The sequence below is a fragment of the Sporothrix schenckii genome (genome assembly GCF_000961545.1).
Source record: "Sporothrix schenckii 1099-18 chromosome Unknown Cont44, whole genome shotgun sequence".
Classification (NCBI taxonomy): Eukaryota; Fungi; Ascomycota; class Sordariomycetes; order Ophiostomatales; family Ophiostomataceae; genus Sporothrix; species Sporothrix schenckii.
The window spans coordinates 6,040,466-6,061,637 of NW_015971145.1; the positions used below are offsets into that span (position 1 = coordinate 6,040,466).

General features: G+C 55.8%; 6 protein-coding genes across 6 annotated transcripts; 2 read left to right on the forward strand and 4 right to left on the reverse strand.

The window, feature by feature from the left end:
• Window positions 1–820: 820 nt before the first annotated feature.
• SPSK_08590 (tRNA-dihydrouridine synthase 3) lies at window positions 821–3,339 on the forward strand (the record flags this gene model as incomplete). Its single annotated transcript, XM_016735183.1, has 3 exons — window positions 821–1,086; window positions 1,166–3,175; window positions 3,252–3,339. The coding sequence occupies 3 exons, from the start codon at window positions 821–823 to the stop codon at window positions 3,337–3,339; spliced, it is 2,364 nt and encodes a 787-aa protein (XP_016588621.1).
• A 4,594-nt stretch (window positions 3,340–7,933) lies between these two features.
• On the forward strand, window positions 7,934–9,408 carry SPSK_09174 (LaeA protein; the record flags this gene model as incomplete). Its single annotated transcript, XM_016735752.1, has 3 exons — window positions 7,934–8,382; window positions 8,482–9,294; window positions 9,366–9,408. 3 exons carry the CDS (start codon window positions 7,934–7,936, stop codon window positions 9,406–9,408), a joined length of 1,305 nt encoding a protein of 434 aa, XP_016588622.1.
• Window positions 9,409–10,210: 802 nt separating this feature from the next.
• Window positions 10,211–10,991, reverse strand: SPSK_09739 (F-type H+-transporting ATPase subunit g; the record flags this gene model as incomplete). The annotated part of the gene is made up of 3 exons (XM_016736309.1): window positions 10,211–10,451; window positions 10,520–10,604; window positions 10,685–10,991. 3 exons carry the CDS (start codon window positions 10,989–10,991, stop codon window positions 10,211–10,213), a joined length of 633 nt encoding a protein of 210 aa, XP_016588623.1.
• Window positions 10,992–11,893: 902 nt separating this feature from the next.
• SPSK_09344 (L-iditol 2-dehydrogenase) lies at window positions 11,894–13,139 on the reverse strand (the record flags this gene model as incomplete). Its single annotated transcript, XM_016735918.1, has 2 exons — window positions 11,894–12,893; window positions 12,967–13,139. The coding sequence occupies 2 exons, from the start codon at window positions 13,137–13,139 to the stop codon at window positions 11,894–11,896; spliced, it is 1,173 nt and encodes a 390-aa protein (XP_016588624.1).
• A 1,603-nt stretch (window positions 13,140–14,742) lies between these two features.
• Window positions 14,743–16,752, reverse strand: SPSK_08784 (transcription initiation factor TFIIA large subunit; the record flags this gene model as incomplete). Its single annotated transcript, XM_016735371.1, has 4 exons — window positions 14,743–14,827; window positions 14,897–15,996; window positions 16,298–16,528; window positions 16,633–16,752. The coding sequence occupies 4 exons, from the start codon at window positions 16,750–16,752 to the stop codon at window positions 14,743–14,745; spliced, it is 1,536 nt and encodes a 511-aa protein (XP_016588625.1).
• A 1,542-nt stretch (window positions 16,753–18,294) lies between these two features.
• On the reverse strand, window positions 18,295–20,124 carry SPSK_08910 (cell division cycle 20, cofactor of APC complex; the record flags this gene model as incomplete). The annotated part of the gene is made up of 1 exon (XM_016735496.1): window positions 18,295–20,124. One exon carries the CDS (start codon window positions 20,122–20,124, stop codon window positions 18,295–18,297), a length of 1,830 nt encoding a protein of 609 aa, XP_016588626.1.
• Between the last annotated feature and the right edge of the window lie 1,048 nt (window positions 20,125–21,172).

Genomic DNA, 21,172 nt, shown 5'->3' on the forward strand with positions numbered 1-21,172 from the left:
GCGAGGGCACGAAGAGGCCCGAAACAGTGCTCGCAGGAACCAAGGAGCGGGAGAGGAGGTGAGACCCAGACCAAGCCAGAAAGGGGCTGCCAATGTTTACCAGGGCGAGGTGTGCATCCAACGGCGAGTCCTCGGTTGGTGGTTTGTTAGTTGGGTCTGTGTGTCGAGAGTGCGGCGGTAGACAGAACCAGATATGAGACGGGCTGGACCTTTGGCGTTGGGAAGGAGAGCACCTAGAAGCTGTGCGGTGCTACGAATTAGTGGGACGCCGCTTCCGCAGCCCGCCCACACGGTCTTGCCTTTTTAACTTCCAGGGCGCACGAGCCCCTCCCTCTTTTCCTCCCCGCCCTGATTATTCTGTATTAAGATACGTCGTGGATTGGCAGGAACGACTGGGCAAGGCTCACCTGGACAAACCCCTGGAACGCTTCGGTTGCAGTGTTTCAGTGGGTTAAGGCCGGTGAGGCGCTAGCATGCGCTAGAGCAGCGGCAGTCAACGGTGAGATGTGGTGATAGCTGTGACAAGACACCGAGTTCATGCGACGAAACGCGAGGCAAAGTGGCCCAATTGACTAAAACTCGGGATTTAGGGATGACCGATAGACGCAGAGAGCCTTTTTGTCATATTCGGAGACGGCTGCGAGAGCTTGTTAGGACTAACGCTCTCACCCGGATAAGCTGAAGCGCCCCGATTGGTGCATTGATATGCATATATCGGGTCTATAAAACCTTTTCTTAGAGCTCTTTCTTATATACACTCCGCAGCTCAACAGCACAACGCATATTCCTGTCACGGCGCCAGAAGACAGGATCCCACACGATGGTGTCTGAAAACGGAGATACCAACGTGCAGACCGACACCGCAGAGGCTGTTGTACCTGGCTCGCCAGTAAAGCGGAGTCTTGGCAATGGCGCTGCAGCCGAAACCAGCACGGCGGACGACCCTGCAAGCAATGCGCCGTCTGCAGGCACAGAGGGCCATGGCGACGACACGGAGCACCGGCAGAAGCGGGTCAAGATGGACGCCGGTGTGCAGGGGCCGGCGAAGCGCGAGAAGATCCACGGCATCGCCATGATCAAGGAAGAGTGCGTTGTGGTGGAGGCTGTCTCGCTTCATAATTGCAATATGTAATTACATATGAAAACCGGGCTAACAGAAAGACAGATACCTGATCAAGGGCATCGGCGACGACCCAAGAGGGTCCCGCGCTGAAGCTGATGTGGACGACGACGCGGCAGAGGGCCGTGACGGCCGTGAAGCGGGAGGCGGCAGCGCCGCCAACGGCGGACGCAAGAACCGCAAAAAGGGCGGCCAGAACAAGGACCGCGACTTTGGCCGCTCGCGGGACGCCCAGAAGCTGTGCTCGTCGGTGTCGCACTCCAACGAGTTCTCGCCCAAGCTGTGCCGCTACGGCGACAACTGCCGGGCGCTGCATGACCTGCGCAAATACCTGTATGGGGGCGGCCGCCGCGGCGACCTGGAGACATTTGAAGGCCAGTGTCCGGTGTTTGCTGCGTTTGGCCGGTGTCCGTCGGGCTGGAAGTGCCGCTTTGTCGGGAGCCACATGAAGGAGGTCGAGCACGAAGACGGGCGCACTGAGCTGACGCTGCTGGGCGGCAGCAGCAACAGCAACAGCAGCAGCGACGAGGCGTCGACGGAGGCGGCCGACGATCTCGACGATGCACGCCCCGGCGTTGTCAACATTGTGTCGGCCATGGACAAGCAGAACCTGACGCGCCGGCGGATGGATCTGAGCCGGTCGGAGCAGTACATCAAGTGGCTCGACAGCGAGCTGAACATTGTCAAGAAGATCTACAACGCAAACGGCACGGACGCGACAAAAGAGGTTGCCGATTCGACGGCAGAGACGACAGACGGCGGCGACGGTGCCGCCCCCACCGCAGAGAACGGCGCGGACGAAAGCAAGCCGCGAGACGCCGGCGCGAGCACACTGGTGCAAGACTACCGGGCCCAGTTTGTGGATCCGCCGTTCCTGCCGTCGGAGAAGCGGCGCATCTACTTTGGGCCAGAGACGCCGACGCTGGCGCCGCTGACAACGCAGGGCAACCTGCCGTTCCGGCGGCTGTGCGTCGAGCTCGGCTGCGAGGTGACGTACTCGGAGATGGCGCTGGCGGTGGACATGGTCACGGGCAAGCAGCCGGAGTGGGCGCTGATGAAGGCGCACACGTCGGAGATCCAGGCGCCGCGCTACACGCCGACGACGCCGGTGGCGGGATACGACAACCGCCGCGACATCAAGTTCGGCGCGCAGATCGCGGCGAACCAGCCGTGGATGGCCATCAAGGCGACGGAGGCGATGACGCGGCTGCTGCCGCACCTGCGGCTCGTCGACATGAACTGCGGGTGCCCAATCGACCTGATCTACAAGACGGGCGGCGGGTCGGGGCTGCTCGAGTCGCACAACAAGCTGGAGCGTATGATCCGCGGCATGAACGCGGTGTCGGGCGAGGTGCCCATCACGGCGAAGCTGCGCATCGGCGTGCGCGACAACAGCCCGACGGCGGCCAAGGTGATTGAGCGGCTGGCGTTTGGCGGCCTGGAGACGCGCACGCGGCTGGGCGCGCCGGGGTGCGCGGCCATCACGCTGCACGGGCGCACGCGCAACCAGCGCTACAAGAAGCCGGCCGACTGGGGCTACATTGCCGAGTGCGCCGCGCTGGTCCGGTCGTACAACGAGCAGCGCGACGCGCTGGCCGACACGGTGCGCGAGCCGGACGCGCGCACGCAGGCCAACGCGTCGCGCATGTTCTTCTTGGGCAACGGCGACTGCTACAGCCACGTGCAGCACCAGGAGCAGATTGCGCAGTCGGGCGTCGACGCGGTCATGATTGGCCGCGGCGCCCTCATCAAGCCGTGGCTCTTTGAGGAGATCCAGGCCGGCCAGTACCTGGACAAGTCGGCGACGGAGCGGCTGGCGTACGTGGAGCGGTTTGCGCGGTACGGCATGGAGGCCTGGGGCACGGACGAGTACGGCCTGGGCACGACGCGGCGGTTCCTGCTCGAGTACCTGAGCTTTGCGACGCGGTATGTGCCCATTGGCCTGCTCGAGTACCTGCCGCCCAGCTTGAACGACCGGCCGCCGGCCTTCCGCGGCCGCAACGAGCTGGAGACGCTGCTGTCGAGCCGCAACTACAAGGACTGGATCAAGATCAGGTGGGTTTGGCGTTTGCATCCTTGTGGCCTCTTGTCTTTGACTCTGCTAACCATGCTAACAATGCAAACAATACAGTGAAATGTTCTTGGGCCCCGCGCATCCCGACTTTAAGTTTGTGCCCAAGCACAAGTCCAACGCATACGAAATGGAGGCCGAGGGGTGAGGGAGGGTTGTCGTCCTTTTGTTGATGTATTGTTGGTTTTTGTGATGCCGAGTGCATTGTCCGTTTTGATCTGTTGGCCTTTGTTTCTGTTGTCATTTTGTTAGAGCGCCTTCAGTAGACATGTGTGGAGTTCATTTTTGTCTTGCTTTTCATCCCAGTCCAGGCGAGATAACTGCTCAGCAAGGGGCAACTCTCCCTTGTCTCTGAAGTCTTTCATACCCTCTTCGTCGTCCATGTCTCTGTCTCGCTTCGTCCCATTCTGGTTCGTTGTATGTGGTTGACTTTCGAGGCCCTCTGTCTTGGCTCTCCTCTTTGGCCTTCGTCTTCATACCTTGCATTTTCGTCGTATTTCTGTGCCTTTTTTTTTTCTGACAAATGACAGGCTTTGGCAACTTGTTGTCATTTCGATGCAAGGGACACATTCGTTAAAGAGACATTTTCTACCGTGCGCAAGTGCAACGTTAGACCTGCTTTGTCTCTTTCTGTCGTTTATCCACCATCCTTTATCTCCAGCTCATATTCAAACGCTCAACGGCTTGTGGTCTGCGTCTCGGAACCACCTCTCCAGTTCCAGCCTTCGTCCCCTTTAATTCTCGGCAATACGGCGACCTGCCAAATCCGGCCGAGGTTTGATTCTATATGTACAATGCATCCAAATCCAAACTTTGCTTCCATTGTACATAGTCCGTACTCTGTCCACGTTCGTGCCGTTGGCAAACAGGTCGCTGGCGTGGCCACGATACGTGTGATGGGCTTTTTCACAGACAGACCACAAAATAAAGACCCGATCCGATGGTATTCTGGTATTCTTTCTTTTTTTTTTTTTTTTTTGTATTATTCCCCTTCCTCGTCTCGGTTCCAGCAGACGACACAGCCAACATTCAAGAACGCCAGAACTCCCGCCACTTCAAGCCCATAAAAGAACAACACAGAACCAACAGACTATAGCATAATGCTGTAAGATGTGGACGGGTAGGTGATGTGTTCTGTTATGTAGGCATACGCACGTAAGGATCGTTGGCCTTTCCACTTTCTTTCTTCAGTCATTACTCTGTTTTTTATCTCCTTTTGTTCATATTCTTTCTTCTTCCTTCACCGGTCCCCTTGCATCAACCTGCATATGCAGTGCACGCCACTGGAATTGGTCGAGACCATTCGGACTTTTTTTTTCTTGCTTGATCCAAAGACGCACAGAGCGGTCGTTGGCGCGCAGAAGTCCGGTCCCACGTCTAGCTACATCGGGTCTCAAAGAGTTAACTCACCGGTGCTGTGCTTCACCCTGCCAGGAGATACTTTCGTTTTCTTCACTCCTTTTGTGTTTTTGTTAGGCAGTCCCTTGCGTTATGGAAATCGTTCTGAAACACGGCGTGAATGACCATGTGCAATAAAAAATAACCAAAAAAAAACTCAGGACCCAAAGTAAACAGACAGCATCGTCGGCCTCCATGTAGCGTATATCCACCTTCTTCCTTCTTGGTTGCTTCTTGTCGATTTTGTTGCTCGCCGGTCGGCTTGTTGGGTCGGGCCGACTGTCGTTTTTCCCGGATGAAAAATAAATATACAAAATACAAAATACAAAATAAAAAAAACGAGATCTGGTCCATGCCCATGTTTGCTTGACTTGCCCAGAGGAAAACTCCATACCCCCCGTCCACGATATGCGCTTGGATTCCACGATCCTCGGACCCAATTGGCCGTTCCCGAGCTCTGGGCCCCTGTTGCTGCATCCTCTGCATCCTTGGGCTTCCTGCATCCTGCGTCATGGGTGTTTGGGTTCTCTCCAAGGAGCATTGGGTATCATCGGGGCATAATTCTTCTCTGCTAGTTTCTTTTCTTTGTTTTCGTCGTAGTATCCGTCATTGCTCTCTCCATTAATTTGCGGAAGCGGGTGCATTCTGCGCCATTGGGGGCTGTGACGACGTCGTCTGGAGTAAAGGAAGGACGATGAAGACAAAACAAATCAAAAACGGACAGTTAAAACCGATGGCAGATTTTTTTTTAAAAAAAAAGTAACAAAAAGAAAGCTCATCTCATGCATGCTGGCCGACGTTTGGTCACACGGAGATCAGGCAGTCACCATGGATGGACGGTAAACTGGGGCCAGCGCTAGCTATTCCAGCCTGTCGGGATGCAGGAAACGGGCGGGTTTCCAAGACAGGAAGAGAGGACAAGAACAAAAAGAGGCGGTCGAGGCGATGTGCAGGGGTTGATTGGAAAGACTGGCGGGGTAGGACTTGGACAGAAGGGAACATGGACGTCGAACCGGCGCCAAGGAGGATCGTCGGGTTGGAATAAGTGATATGGGACATGAGAACAAGGATGGAGCAGGACGCATGGAATGGGTTTTGCATCTCACGACCCTATTCGAGATGTGAATAGGCGGTGACCACGCGCTTGTGAGGTGTCTTGCATGCGTGGCGTGTAAGCGGGACGTTGTGTGCAACGTGGATGTAGTGAAGAATTGTAGACTTGTTTCTTTTTTTCTTTCTTCTTTCTTTCTTTCTTTCTTTTTTTTTTTTTTAAAAAAAAAAGAAATACAAGAAAAATATTGTACGTTATTTATTATTTCCCAATTAATAGCAACCTCGCCTAATCCTTGGACAATAGACGTGGCGGCAAACAACGTCGTATTCTTCTCAATGTGTGCGGTTTTAAAGAAATGAAGGATGCAAAAGGATGAGCCGACAGACGAAAGGAGCTGAGAAGGAGCTGAACAGGAGCTGACAAGCGCTCGGAAGCGGAAACGGCAAGGGATCGGTGGGAAGCAAGATGCGACTCTGTAGTGATGCCTTGCCGCCGGAGTTGAGGGCGTGGAAGAAAAGAAGGAGACTGCACATGGCTGTGTCGGAGTCTAGTAACTGTATTATTATTATTATTTCTCTTTTTTACACGTCTCCAAGACAATTTCACAGAACGCGCCGACCATCCGGTCATTTTCAAAATTAAAATGCATCTTGACCAACCACGGACTTGCACAAAATATAGTCGGCCAATTTGGTTGTCCTCTTTCGTGACGTCCCTTTAATCCCTTAACCAAAAGAACAACAATGGCCAGCGAGGCGCCGGGCCTCCAAGCGTTTTCTTTTCTTTCCCTTCTCCGTCCCCTGGCCCCTGGGCTGCAGGAACAATACAAACGCCACAGGCCTACTCAGGCGGCCGAATCATAGATGCGGAGATCGTGGGTCACACCTTGTTTCCCCTTGTTTTTCTTTTTTTTTTTTTTTTTTTTTTTTTTTTTGGATGCCTTCCCCCTTATGTGGTCGTAACCGCCCGTCATGGGCCAGGCCCGACCAGGCCAGCCACACGATGCGCATGCTTGATCTTTCTATGATGCAGGACCCGGCCTCGCTCGTCGTATTTCTTGTTCGCTTCCTCTTTTGGCACAATTAGGTCGCACGGAACGGCCGCGTTTGTTTTTCTTTTCTTTGTCTTTGCTTTCTTTTCGTTCTTTTCTTTTCTTCTTTTCCTGCAGGCGTTCTCCACCGTCTGTCACTCACAACACACCGTTAGATTGCCGAAAGGAAGCCCTGGCCTGTCTCGAGGCCTTTCCTGGACCCGCATCCAGCTGTGTTTTTGGCCTCGACAAATCCGGCCCTGCGTTTTGTTATGATACAGCGTTGTTTCGCGAGCGTGTTGTGTTTCTGTCCGAGTCTTTACACCGGCACAGCCGTGTTTTCTTGTTTTGATGCGCTTTGTTTTGACACATTTCATGTCTCACCCGACCGAACGTTTTGATTTTTTTTTCTCTCCAGCTTTCTGTATTTGTTGATTTATTTGTCTGTCGTCTTTTGTTGGCCCCGTTGTCCCTCCTCTCGCTGTTTGTTTACTTTCTTCAGTTTCTTTCTCCCTCGAGTTGCTCCTTTCCGAGTCCTTTGCCGCCGGTCTTTCGATGTTGGCCCAGCCTCGTCATATTGTTTTCTTGCTGCCTTGCCGTCCTGTTGATTTTCTTGTTGATTTTCTTTCCTTCTATTTTCTTTCTTCTTTTCCTTTTACGGCCCTGATTGGGTTGGGCACCTACATCTGCCTGTTGGTTCGTTCTGTGTTGTCTTGCCTTGTCGCAAACAACGGCCACCCCAAAACGCAGCAATTATTGAATGCTTCGTCATTTGGTGATTTTTTTTCTCTGTGTCTTAGTTTCATTGTCCTCCTCTTTTTTTCTATCTAGTATTACTTCGACGCTTTTTGTTGTCATTTTTATATACTTATGTTTTATTTCTCGTTGCCATCTTCGTATCCGTTGCGGCCCGTGCCTCAAGCTGAAAGAGATATACTCGAAATGCAACTCCACGACAAAATAAAATAAATACGAATGAGAAACGGATATGACTTGCATCAAGAACGATAAATCGAGCCCGATCCCACATTTCCTTCAACGTTCACTCCGATCCTCCACCCCTGCCATTGACCCTTATCCCTACCTCCTTTTGTCGGCTCCTCTTCGTCTTCTCGTCTCCTCTCTCGTTCCCCTCTATTCCTTCATCACTCATATACCTCCTGTCTCTACCCCTCGCCTTTGGGTCTATTTTGCTGGCTCTCCCTCCACATAATAGCCTCAACTCTTCTTGTCTATCTGTCCACAGCCCACATTTCCCCCATGTCTCTCCCTCCCCGGAACCCACACACTCGCATCAACAGCCTTGGGTCGTTCATACCCTTTGCCCACGAAGACAGCCACGGCAGCAGCAGCAGACATGGCAGCGGCTCGTCCCAACGCTCGCCGCCCGCCGGGCGACGATCCTCGCCCTCCGCCGCTAGTCTGACCACGCAAGAACACGGCCGGCATTTCCTAGCCAACAGTCCACAGTACCTGTTCCCCTGGGACTCCGTCGAGGCACACAGCATGGATCTCTTCCACAAAGCGGCCACTCTTGCCCGCGGCGGCGGCCGTGCTCGCATCCATAGTGCACCGCTTCGGCCCAACGAGCACCTGCGCATCCTCGACCTCGGCACGGGCACGGGGCTCTGGGTGGTCGAGATGGCCGACCTGTATGCCGGCCGGTCTGAAGTCTGGGGCGTCGACTTGGCTCCGTTCCAGCCGCATTTGTATGTTTCCTCCGCCCTTGCTCCCCCCTCTGCCTGAATCCAGCTGATTGGCGTTTTCATCAACTAACCTTGCTTTGAACGTGGATGTTTTGCCATCAGAATACCATCGAATGCCAAGTTCCAGAGCCTTGACATCGAGTCACATTGGCTGCTCGGCACCGCCTCGTGGGACCTCATTCACATCCGATGCCTCAATGGCGTTGTCCGCAATTGGCCCAGCCTGTACGCCACCGTCCACAGCCACCTCATCCCGGGCGTCGGCTATATCGAGCACGTTGAGATCGACTGGACTCCCCAGCCCGCATTGCCTGGAGGAGTGGGTAGCAGTAGTATCGGTGGTGGTGGTGGTAGCAGCGGAAGCGGAAACACTCCATCGTCCCCGTGCCTGGCTGCCTGGGCTAGCATCCTGCTCAACTGCATGGACCGCACCGGTCGGCCGCTGCGCGTGGACCCCGCCGAGACGCGCTTGGCGCTGCACGAAGCCGGCTTTGTCGATGTGCGCCAGGACACGTACCAGTTGCCGTTTGACCGGAGAGAGTCTGCTGGAGCGTCAGCATCGCGGGCATCCCCGACTTCGGCATCCCCGACAAGGACACGGACGTCGCTGCCGTCGTTGTCCTCGTTGTCGTCTCCCTCCTCACATTCTCTGTCGGTGTTTCCTTTGAGCGACGACGACGACGAGGGAGCGGAAGACGGCAACGACAACGACGGCAGCCACGACAGCAGCAGTCCAAGTGGCCGTCACGGCGGCGGTGTCGAAAAGTGGTTCCCGCGCGCCTTTGACCTCTGGCTCGAGGGCCTGACGCTGATGCCGCTTCTGCGCGCTGGCTATGATTTAGACACCATCTACCGCCTGATGGCCGACGTGCGGCGCGAGGTGGCTGATCCGTCATGCACCGCAAGTTGTACAATGTAAGTGAGAAGAAAGAAAGGCGCACAGCAAAGTCAAGCGGGAAAAGAATGAAGCTAATCGACACCCGCAGGTACATCTGGACAGCAAAGTGTTCAGTGCGGCAGGAGCGGTAGTCCGGCAGGGAAGGAGTGATGGCATTCTGCACGCAAGACGCAGAAGGATCGCAGAGTGTGCAGACGGCAGGAACGACAGGCCGTTGTCAAACTGGCAGGAACAGATATCTTCTTTATATAATACCCAATATTGTACTGAAATGAACACAAGGACAAAGTTTCTTTGGGATGCTCTACGGTCATGATAAATGATAAATGAAAAATATATTGTGTATTTTTTTTCTATTGTAATCTGCAGTAGTATAAAGTGCAAATCAACCTTAACAAAGACAGCAACGTGACAAAGTGTGCGTTCGTATCGATGGAGATTCGACATGAACTAACCATCTTTGACAAACTTTCTGCCTTTCAGTCATCCGCCAAGGGCCCTGTCTTTGCCCGCCTGTTTCTAACCTACCTGTTCCCATCTCAAACCTGCCGATTTCGTATTGATGCAATAGCTGATGTACACGTTTTTGGAAGTTTTACATGGGGAAAAAGAACAAAAACACAAGATAAATGATAAAAGATGAAAACCAAAAAAAAAGGTAGTGGGAACAGTCGATAAGCAAAGATAAAAACAAAAGGGAGGAAAGTGTGAGAAAGATAAAACAATGGTAGAAAATTAAAGGGGATAAAATATGCCATGCCACGAGAGAGAAAAGGCAGGAAGAAACGGGAAAAGACAGTTGGCGTGTCTCTCTTCCGCCAGTCTCGCCCAGGCTTCACCTCAAAAACGTTCTTGCCCCTCTCCTTTCTCCTCTTCGCCCTGACGCATCAGACAATACACTCTCGCAACTGCCCACTGCAATCAGCAACGGGCTTAGTGGGCAGCAGCCGGGGCGGCGGTGGTGTGGTAGCCGACGAGTTTGAAGCGGCCGACAATCTCGCCCACGGTGAAAAAGCCCAGGATCTCGGCGGCCAGAACGCCACCGGCGGCCAGCTGCGTCGGGGTGAGGTTGCGGGCGGACTTGGCGAAAGCAGTCGTCTTCTGGAGCAGCTGGGCCGGGTTCTGGAGCTGCACCCACGCGTTCTGGAACGCAGTCTGGAAGGTGGCCAAGGGGCTAAAGAAGAAGCGTTAGCAATTTGTCTGTCCCTGCTCTTTTTTTTTGTTCATCATCCAGTCACGTACGGAGGCGACATCTTCTGGTTGCGGAAGACGAGACGGCCGAGTTCGAGGCCGACGCGGGAGTAGTAGACGACGAAGGGGGTTTGGCCTGGTCAACTTGTTAGATTTTCTTGGCTGTTTCAACGGGAACCCATGGAGACAATGAGACAATGGTGGGGTGTAACGCACGCTCGACAAAGTTGATGAAGCGACCCGTGCGGCCGCCGACGCGGCCGAGCGCAGAGCTCAGGCCGCGGGCAGCGCCGGCCAGGGCGGGACCGGCCGCCGAGGTGACGCGCGTCAAGCCCTGCGTGGCCTTGGACGTGACGTCCGCAGCCGTCTGCCGTGCCTTGGAGGCGGCATCGGTCGCGGTTGTGGAGGATGTGGAGGCCGACGAGGACGAAGAAGAGGTCGACTGGAAGCGGCGCGGTGCCGAGCGGCGCAGGGCCAGGCGCGCCGGGGCGGCGGCTAATGTGGACGTGCGGATGGCAGACATTGTGTGTGTGTGAAAAGGAGAAAAGGGTATCGGTATCGGTATCGAGCTGTCGATGGGACGGTGCGCGAACGCGATGGTGATGAGGTGGATAGATGAAGGAAGTGAAATAAAATATTAAATGTGATTAAAAAATCGCGATAGAAAAACGCGCAAAAAAGTGTTGCAGGAAGGAGCACCTCGGTAGATTGGAGCAAACAAGGCAGGAGCTATGATAGCACGGGAAAGAGCAAAGGGGAGATGGGTCGACAAAGAGAGTGATGCCGTGTCCGTGGAAATTCGTGCTTCTATCGTCGCAATCGTCGATTTCGTCAGATTCGATGGGATGGAAATGTCAGGAGAGAAGAAAAAGGAACGTGAAAGGAAGTACGGGAACGTGAACGAAAAGCCACGGTAATCGAGCAGGCGACACGGAACGGGCCCAAAAAAAAATAGTAAAAAAACTTACAGGGCGAAAATTCCAGTTAGTCGCAAAAGAGGAAAGCTCGGGAGATGTCGCAAGGTCCAAAAGGCAGGAACGTTTGGCATTCTCCGGTGGTCCCAGCCAATGGCATTGCGCCAATTGATGGAGCTTGCACCTGGGACGATCGTGGCAAGCAGGGGTGCCAGTCGCGCCTGCGCATTTCTTTGCAGCGTGCCACATGCTGGACTAACGCCATACGAAAGTAATGGCAGGCTGCATAGTTTGCTGACCTTCTAAACCACATCGGACAAACACGACTGTGGTACGATTGGACTGCAGTATGGGCACGAAAGGAGCAGTTGCATGCGACGGTGCGTTTGATACAGTGTGCATGGCATTCTATTCTATAACGTGCAAAAAATAAACGGCAAAAAATGCAAACAACGCTCCTGTCCTAAATTCGTTTGTCAAGCTCATCGTCGCTCTCCCTCTCGCACGGCCTCTAATCCAGGCTCTGGATCTGCACCTTGATTGCGCCCGTCGTCGGGTCCGACGACGTGCGGAAGGCCTCCACAGCGTCCTCCAGCTTGAAACGGTGCGTCACCAGGGGCTTCAGGTCCACTAGCCCGCTCTGCACCAGCCGGATGGCGCGCGGCCACGTGTTGCTGTAGCGGTACTGGAACTGCAGGTCGACCTCGCGCACGCTCGCGCGCATAAACGGCATCCGGATCTCGTTGCGGCCCACGCCAATCACAAACACGCGGCCGCCAAACTGCACGGCCCACACGGCCGACGCGATGCTGCTCTCGACGCCGGTGCAGTCAATGGCCAGCAGCGGCTCGACGCCGCCGAAGCCCTCGGCCACGATTTTCTTGGCCGTGGCCTCGGCCGGGCCGTCGATGGGGTCCGTGGGCGCCGGGCGCGGGCCGCCGCCGACATTGACCGTCTTGATGCCCGGCACCAGCTTCGCCGCAAACTCCAGGCGGCCGGCGTCGACGTCCGTGATGACGAGCGGGCACGCCCCCGCCGCACGCGCACAGACCGCCGTGACGAGGCCGATGGGCCCGGCGCCGCAGACGAGAACGGGGTCGCCCAGCTCGATCTTGGCACGGTGCAGGCCGGCGAGGGCGACGCTGAGGGGCTCGAGCAGCGAGCCCTCCTCCCAGGTCATGGTGTCGCCAATCTTGTGGCACCACACGGCCGGGTGGTTGACGTAGCGGCGCAGCAGGCCGTTGACGGGCGGGGTGGACAAGAAGTCGACGCGCTCGCAGCCGTTGTAGCGGCCCGTCAGGCAGGGCGTGCAGGCGCCGCAGATGATGTTGGGCTCAATGGCGACGCGGTCGCCGACCTTGAGGTTGTGGCCCTTGGACGGGTCGTCGGCGACAGCGGCGTCGTCGGGGTGCACGGCAATGACCTCGCCGGCGGACTCGTGGCCGAGAACATGGTCGCCCGTGACGATCATGGGGCCGATGCAGCCGTGCTTCCAGAAGTGGACATCCGACCTGTCGGAAAAGGAGAGAGAGTGAGCACATACACAAGTAGCTGCACAAGCAGCAGCACACAGACAAAACTCACCCGCAGATGCCCGTGCTCCGGATGGCCACAGTCACCTCGCCGGGCTTCAGGCCCTCGGCAGCCTGCACAGTCTCGAGCGAGGGCTCGGCCGGTGCAACCCACAGGTCATGGTTCGTGTTGGTGTAGACGCCGATGTTGGCCTTGGTCGGCGCGACGGAGGGGGCGAACGGCATTGTGCGAGCGAGGGTGGTGGTGTTTCGTAGAATGTGGTTTGTGGTGCAGAGACGGACGGAATGCAAATTGGGCGCGGGCTTCCCTTTGCGAATGACGCAGAACTGGCCGTAAATATGCTTCTTGGGGAGGAAACTACGACGGACGAGACGACGAGAGCAAGGCGCCGGTCCCTCCGTATTTAAATATAAGCCAAACTGCCAGCCGCCCACATCAACACGGGATGGCAGGACTCGTCTCCGCTCCTAGGAGGAAAAGAACGAGTGCGGGGTTCTCGCCTAGATCACACTGACGGAAAAAAAAATATCTACAAGCGCAGTGTGTCGGACAGTTCTTGCCTCTCAGGACAGGGGCGAAGGCCAAAAATAGGGGGCCCTCGTCTAAACTATCGTGGACTTTGCCGTGCAGTTTATTGGTGGCATATCATCTCTCCCTCTCCAATCGTGACCTGACACAGCAGGCAAGGTTTGCAGCATACGTGCACGGGGGGCGTCGGGACAGCTGTTCATATTCGTAGTCAGGATGGAGCATCGTCGCACTGTCGCATCGTGGGCCGTATATTTCGGGCAGGTGATGGTCAAAACGCTGTGCTCGCTGGTACGTCCCTTTTGCATGGTCTCTGCAATGGACCACAAGGGCAGCTTTTAGTGTCCTGCGCAGGGCGCTTTGCATTTTGCCGGAGACTTAGCTCGACAAAGGATGGGGAATGGGGGCCACGCAGGAGCGAGTGAGGGGAATCGCGACGGATTGACCGTAAGCAGTAGGGCCGCCGACAGCCGCGCTGTTTTACTTGTCTTTGCGTGGCTTGCATATTTGTATCGTTTCCTCTTTTCTCTCTCAATCTGTTGCGGAGACCGGAGATGAAGGTGGGAGGCGATGCTGATCCGAGTGGCAGCTGACAACGTGCATGAGCGAAGGCGGCTTTTACGGAGCTTGCAATGTGGGGACGATGAGAAAGTGGGAGACGAGACAGGTTTCCGACAGCTCAGCCCAAGAGCCTCGACGTATCCAGAAGGTCTAGAAGCCTGAAGCTGGAGAACACTTGTGGTGTTGCAGATAAAAAAACATGTCGTTGTTCCCGGGGGTCGGCTTTGGGCCGGCCCTTGTTGCTTCTCCCGATTTATTCACGGGAGTCGGCCGTCGCGGAGCTCGGGGCGGTGCAACTGGGACTGGCAGAATGGAGGCACATCTGTTCCACAACGCAAACTATTTTATTTCTACGTGCCTATGCGTTTACTGCGCTTGATCCTGTGGACAATGGCTCACCGAGGAAGGGCTAACTGTGTTTGGGGCGGCACTGGTTCGGTACTGTTTTTAGTTTCTATTCATCTCCTCTTCGCTGTTCAACCCACGATCATAAGAAACGATAAATCAACCGCTGCCTGTTCCATTTGGTAAAGTCGAATATAAAAATAAAAATACGAGAAAAACAAAACGGTGAGGCGTTATTATGTAATCTCACCCCAGAAACCATTGTGAGAAGACAATACAAGAAACTAGAAACTATAAGATGCTGTTTTTGAATAGTAGGCGACGGTGAGCACACATTGGTTTGCTCCGCCTCGCCCGGCCCAATCTTTTCTCAAGGACGCCTACGCAGAGACATCACCACTCGTACTCGCCCGTCGCCTTGTGGAACACGTATTCCTTGCCATTAACGGTGAGAACACCGTCCTTGAGCGTGCACTTCCTGTAATGGAGTTAGTAGACGTCGCCAATAGTGAAACACAACGAAATGGAAAAGGAGACTAAAACGTACCACTTGTTCTTCACGCGCTGCACCTTGTCGTACACGCACAGCATAATCGGGCCCATGACGTCGTCCTCGTCGTCCTCATCCTCACGGTCGTCCTCGGGATCGTCCAGATCCGAGTTGATGGCATCCTCGTCGTCCAAGATGTCGGCCTTAACGTCGTCGTCGTCGCCGTCTTCGATGCCATCAAGCTGCGCCATCGATGTAGCGGCTCTGGGTTGTGACGCAGCAGGAGCAGCAGGAACAGCAGCGGTGGCCGCCGCGGCAGCGCGCCGCTGGCGAGCCTGACGCTGACTCGCCTGCTGCAGCGGCAGCATCAGGCCGCCGCCCTCCATCTGCTTCGCCCGCCGCGCCATCTGCTCGTGCAGCAGGTTGTCAATCTCCATTCGACCCAGCTCGACGGGCGGCTGGCCGGCCCGCTGTTGCTGGAGAAGCACACCCTCAAACAGCGAGGCGTCAGCACTGTCCTCGGCACCATCGTCGGCGCTGCCATCTACCTGCGATCGTGCGACGCCGTTGGCGCCGGTCAGCTGTGCGGCAGCCTGCGCCGACATTTGTGCTCGGTATTGTTGCGCACTGCTGAGCTGGCCACCCACCGGACGCTGCTGTTGCTGCTGCTGCTGCGTGTTCATGGCGTTGATGGATGCGTTGGCGGCGCTGCCGAATTCCTTGCTCAGCATGGCGGCGGCACGCATGGCGGCACTGTCGGGCCCACCGGCCGCCGAGGGGAACGGCGGCGCATTGGGCAGGGGCATGTGGGACCCTGCAGCGGGCACGCCCGTAAGGCCCGAACTGTGTTGTGCGTCGGGCTCCGTCTTGATGCGGTGGCCGCCCGACGACTGCGTGCTGTCCTCTGTCTTGATGCCGGCGGGCTCAAACGCCGGCATGGGCAGGCTGGGCAGCGAGAGGCTCTGCGACGTCAATGGGCTCATGGTGGGCTGGGAGAAACTGTTGTCCGTCGACGTCGGCGGCGAGGTGTCCTTGCCTGACGCTTTGCCGCCAGACGAGGCTGCAGCAGCGCCGTTGCTGGCGGTCGCCTCCGATTCTGGCTTGGGATCCCATGGGAACTGGGCAACATTGAACTGGGTCAGCTTCCGTTGCCAGCCCTGAGGTCGAACGTTAGTAAATCACCATATTTTAATTTGTAGATAAAAAGCGTCAAGCCAAACAGTATGCAAACGAATATGCCAAACGGAATGTCAAGGCCTCATGCGAGAGTGAGTGCAGGTTACACGTGATGCAAACGCAGATGGAGACTTTCCACCAATTAGCGTCCCTTCAGTGATGGCCAGTGGAGCCCGGTGGCCGCTTTAGCCGCCTGAATTTCAGTGGGCACCTTAGGCAATCGTGGGGCTGAGCCAAAGTGGCAAAGTTAAATAGGGATGCAAATAGGCCATGGCCGCCCACTCCGCGCCCCTCTCTTCGTGCCTTTTGGCCACCTGAACGCGGACGATGGGGTGACAAGAAAGCGACGAGACCTCGACGACACGACGCTTGAAACGGGAGTTTGAACACGAAAAGAAGGAGGAACGAAACGGAAACAAGACGAGAACATTTGTTTCTGGAAGAGAAGAAAGAGAAACGGAAGACATTGCGTCGTGCACGTGAGGGCGCCAGAACGATGGAAGACGCAAAAGACTGCACAGGGAGAGAGGAAACGACGACGAAGCCGGAGCAACAGAACAAGAACGACAGACAGAAAAGCCAGAAAAGCCAGACAATGCACGAGAGAACCAACTTACTCTTCGCAGTTCGTCCAGCACGCCCTCGTCGACGCCGTTCTCCTCAAAGTCGACGCGCGACGTCGAGAGCACATCCTCAATAATCTGCTCGTAGACCGAGCCGACGACGTTATTTGACATGGCTCGACTTGGGGCTGGCCAAGCAGACGCTCTGGCTCGCAATCGACTCTCGGTACGTCAATGTTTCGGACGGGTGCTGCGTGTCGATCGATCCCCCGGGGGTGCGGTGAGATGACGGCGCGAGTCTTGGGAACGCAAAGTCGGGACGTCAAGGCGAGGTGAGAATGAGGAGGCGTTTGCGACTTAAGGGAACGGTTCCAAAAGGCCAAAAAAAATAAAAAAACGGTGAAGCTGAGTCGTGTCGTGCAGGGCTCGACTTCCTCTCAGCCGTGCTGTCGATGTGATTGCGCTTTCGTCGCAGGTGGTGAATGCTCGTGGCTTTGGGCCTCAAGAGTCGGCTTTCACAGAAAGGGAGTCTCCTGACTTTTGTCTCTGCCTGGCCTTACCGTCGTCTGTTGCGCCTGAGCTGTACCTCAACTGCGAAATCTGCTGTAATTGCGCCGCGATTGTTACGTGATCGTGAGGCTGTCTTGCAAGTGCTGCAAAGTAACTTTAAAATCACGAGGCCTTCGGTTGCGTTTTCCACCACGACAACGCCTATTTGAATTGGCTTGTGAGGCTCGGGAAGCGACGAAACAAGTGAATGCGGTGGGTCGTCGTCGTTACGTGCACACAGTATGCGGTTGCGGAGCGAGGGTGCTGGATGTGGTCGTCGTTGAACAATGTGCGTTCAGTGACGGCGATGCAAAAACAGTGGTTTGTTTCCGGCAAGTTTGGCTGCTGCCCAGCAGTTTGTAATAAGTCTGCCCGTGCCTGCTTAGCTAGCGCCGCACCTCGCTACGTCCACTACCGCAGTCAGGTCACGTGCGCTGTGTCTTGGCACGTTTGTCGGCGGGAATCCAGGCGGCAATTCTCTGCTCCAGGATGCCCTTGACGCCCTATTTCTCAGCGGTCTGCGCTTGTTCTAACAGCTTCTACAGCACTCCGCATGCTACAATAGGTTCAGCTTCATCACGGCTTTTGCCACGCATCTTCAAGGTAATCCTATATACAACAAGGCATACATTGTGAGAGTAACTGGAGATGATAAGAGACAGAGTCAAAGCCTCGAATTGTTCAATATCGCCGTTGTTGAAATGCAAATAGCAGCAGCCGCTTTCATTATTAGAATAAGAGCTCGAGAAACCCAGTTTTCCGTAGGTACCCTCCTCTTCCGTCGTGAAGTAGAAATCGTCTCATAAAAAAAGGGCATAACAAAAATGTATCCTCTTTTCCTGTTGGCGAAGTATCGAACATTCGGCCAAGTTGTCCATCGTAAATAAATCGTGAAGCCAACCAAGCCCCCTATCCCCAACTCCGCGCTGAAACGACCCAAGTCTTGTCTTTGTCGAACCGGACGAAAGAAGACGAAAAACAAATTGCCAACCCAATGAAACCAGATATAAAAGCCCAGACGAGGAAATCAGGATCCGTTTATACCTACCGTTGCCAGTTACATCGGGGAGAGAGTAAGCCGAGCAGTTGTTGATGTGTCGTTGTTCGTTGTCGAGTGTTGCTGCGCTGTTGTCGTATTGCCGTATTGCCGTATTGACGTCGTCGCAGTTAGCGGATCGTCATCTGCTTGACCATGTCGGCCTTGCCGGAGGAGCCCGAGCTGCCCGAGCTGGCGCTGGCGCCGGCCTTCTTCTCAAAGATCTTCCAGAACTTGAGGGACTCGTCGGCGGCAGCAGTGGCAAGCATTTGGCCGTCAGGGCTCAGGCAGCTGTGCAGAACACGGCTCTCGTGGGCCGGGATCTCGACGTTGCGGACCAGCGTGGGGTAGCTCCAGATGCTCAGCGAGTTGTCGGGGAAGCCGCTTGTGCTGACAATCTCGCGGTAGCTGGTGCTCCAGCGGAGGCTGGTGACCTGCGAGCCGGTGTCGATGCTGTTGACGCGTGCGCCCGACGTGGTGTTCCAGAAGTGGATGTGGCGGTCGTACGAACCACCGCCCGTGGCGAGCAGGTTCATGTTCCAGGGGCACCAGGCCAGAGCCTTGACGGCAGCCTTGTGGTTGGTCTTGGTGAACTTGGGCACAGCCAGCGACCGGGCATCCCAGATGGACACGAGGTTGTCGTTGCCGCCCGTTGCGAGCTGGGCGCCGTCCGAGCGCCACTCCAGGCCGCAGACCTCGGACGTGTGCGAGACGAGCTCGGCCACCTTGTGCTCCGCGATGCGGACGTCGTGGTTGTAGACCAGACCGCTGCGAGCGCCGGTCGAGAGAAGGTGCTTGTTCCAGCCCATGACACCAACGCGCGTGTCGTGTCCGAACATGCTGCGGACCTTGGTGCCCTCGGCGACATCCCAGATCTGGACCTCGCCTGAGCCAAGGCCGACACCGACGTAGGCACCGTCGCCCGACCACTTCACGCTGCTAACGTACGTGTCCGGGCTGGTCTCGAGCAGGCAGCTGACCGAGCCCTCGTCGGCCGACCAGACGTAGACGTTGCGCTCCAGACCAATGGCAACCTGGTTGCCAGAGCTCCAGTCGAGCAGGTTCAGGTAGTAGTCGTCGACCAGGCCGGGGGCATCAAGGACACGCTCCGGTGCGGTGGCGATGCGACGGCGGAACTGGGCCGCGTTGGCACCGGCCGGCTTCAGGGGACGGTTGTACTGCTGGCGCAGGTCGATGGGCTTGGACGACTCAGGTGGCGCGGGCTTGAACTGCAGAATGCGCGTGTTGATGTTGACACCGCAGGCGCTGGCCAGGGAGTCCTGGTAGGCAATCGAACCGGGCGACGGCCGCGAGTAGCTGGCCGAGTCGTCGTCGTCACGGTCGTCAATGTTCAGCGCCTCCAGGGCAGCCAGAGCATCGTCGGTGGCCGAGGACAGGACGGTGGACGCCTCGCTGCCCGTGCGGCTGGACGGGCGCGTGCGGTCGGCAAAGTCAAGCTTGCCAGAGCCAACGTTGGCAATGGCAGAGCTGGCGGCACGGTTGGGGATGAAGCGGTCGGCGGCGGCGTAGGTGAGAGTGGTCTTGGTGGTCTTCTGCCGCACAGTTGTCTTCTTGGTGCGGACGCTCGAGGGGGTCTTGGCCTGCTGGCCAGTGCCGGTCAGCGCAAAGTCGGAGACGCCGAGCTCGAGGGCTTTGCGCGGCGTTGGAACACCGCGGGCAATGTTGGACTTGGGCGAGTCGCGGTGGGCAGCCGACGACTTGGAGGCACGGGCAAAGTGCGAGGACAGGTTGCCGCCATAGACGGATTTTGTGCAGATACGCTCGGCGCCGTTGTTGGCCGGCTGGCGTTCTGGTGTGAAGGGGGAGGAGTCGTAGTTGGACGGGGCGGCGGCGGTGCGCTGACGGGGGGAGGGCGTCAGGGGCATGCGGCCGCCAGCGGTCCGGGAGGAGAAGAGTCCAGCATGGGACTTGAGGGGTGTTGATACAGCGGCGGAGGCCATTGTGAAGGATTTGCTAAAAAAAAGCGGGAAAAAGACAAAATGCGAGTGTAGATGAGCTTATCCGATGATTCGAACGAGCTCCAAGAGACTCAAGCTAATGGTTCCTGGAATTGTTGGTTGTGTGGTTAGTGGTTCTTAGGTTTATCTTATTTTTTTTCTTTTCTGTTTCGGTCTAATGTATCGAGGTGAGAGCCTGCTGGGAATAGTATGCAAGTCGAAGGGGCGATCTGATGGCTAGGAGCGAAAAGATCTAATGGACTTGAGGTGATTCAGGAGCGAGGCAAGAGACATGGACAAGCGATGACGCTTTAAAAGCAGAGGATGTACGAGGAATGTGAGGGAGAGCGGGAGGGAGGAGGTGAGTGTAGGTGGTGAAGAAGAAAGGAAAGGGGAAAGAGAGAGACAAATGAAGCAAAAGTGGTCGGTCTGCCTCCTTTTAATGGCGATGTTTACATTGGGTGGGTCCATTCGTGTTGACGGGGCAACCACGTCTGGCCCATTTAAGTGGAAGGTGCGTCAGCCTGATTCAGGCCGTGAAGCCCACTGGAATCCACTATAATTATAGTGGCTTCAGTTGCTTCAGAGGTTCTAACATCTCGAGATCTTTGCCGATTTTGATCGAGGAAGTTTGACGGCACAGTCTCGTTTCTCGTAGCTCTGTGGTTTCTTGTTGTTCCATCATCTTTTTATTTACAAGAGTCTCGTGTAGAATAAAGGCTCTGTGCTGGAGTGCATGCCACCTTTATCTCACGACGTCTCAGTTCACAGGTCACTGCAGCGCCCTGACTCCACTGTAATTCTAGGGTTGATGCAGCAACAGGTGAGCGACGAGGCGGAGCGCAAGACAAGAAGGCACGGCGGACACGACATAATCTTAACTTAGTTAAGCTTGCAACGCTTCGTTTTGGGTCAGAAGCTTTGATCCGCATGGGCATTCCAATTTGAGAAGTGAGAAGGAGACAGGTAGACTGGTTTCTATGTATGAGGCGCATAAAAGCCACAGTGATGAAGTGGCGAATGCACAGGATCAAGGCAGTGGGCCCTGTAT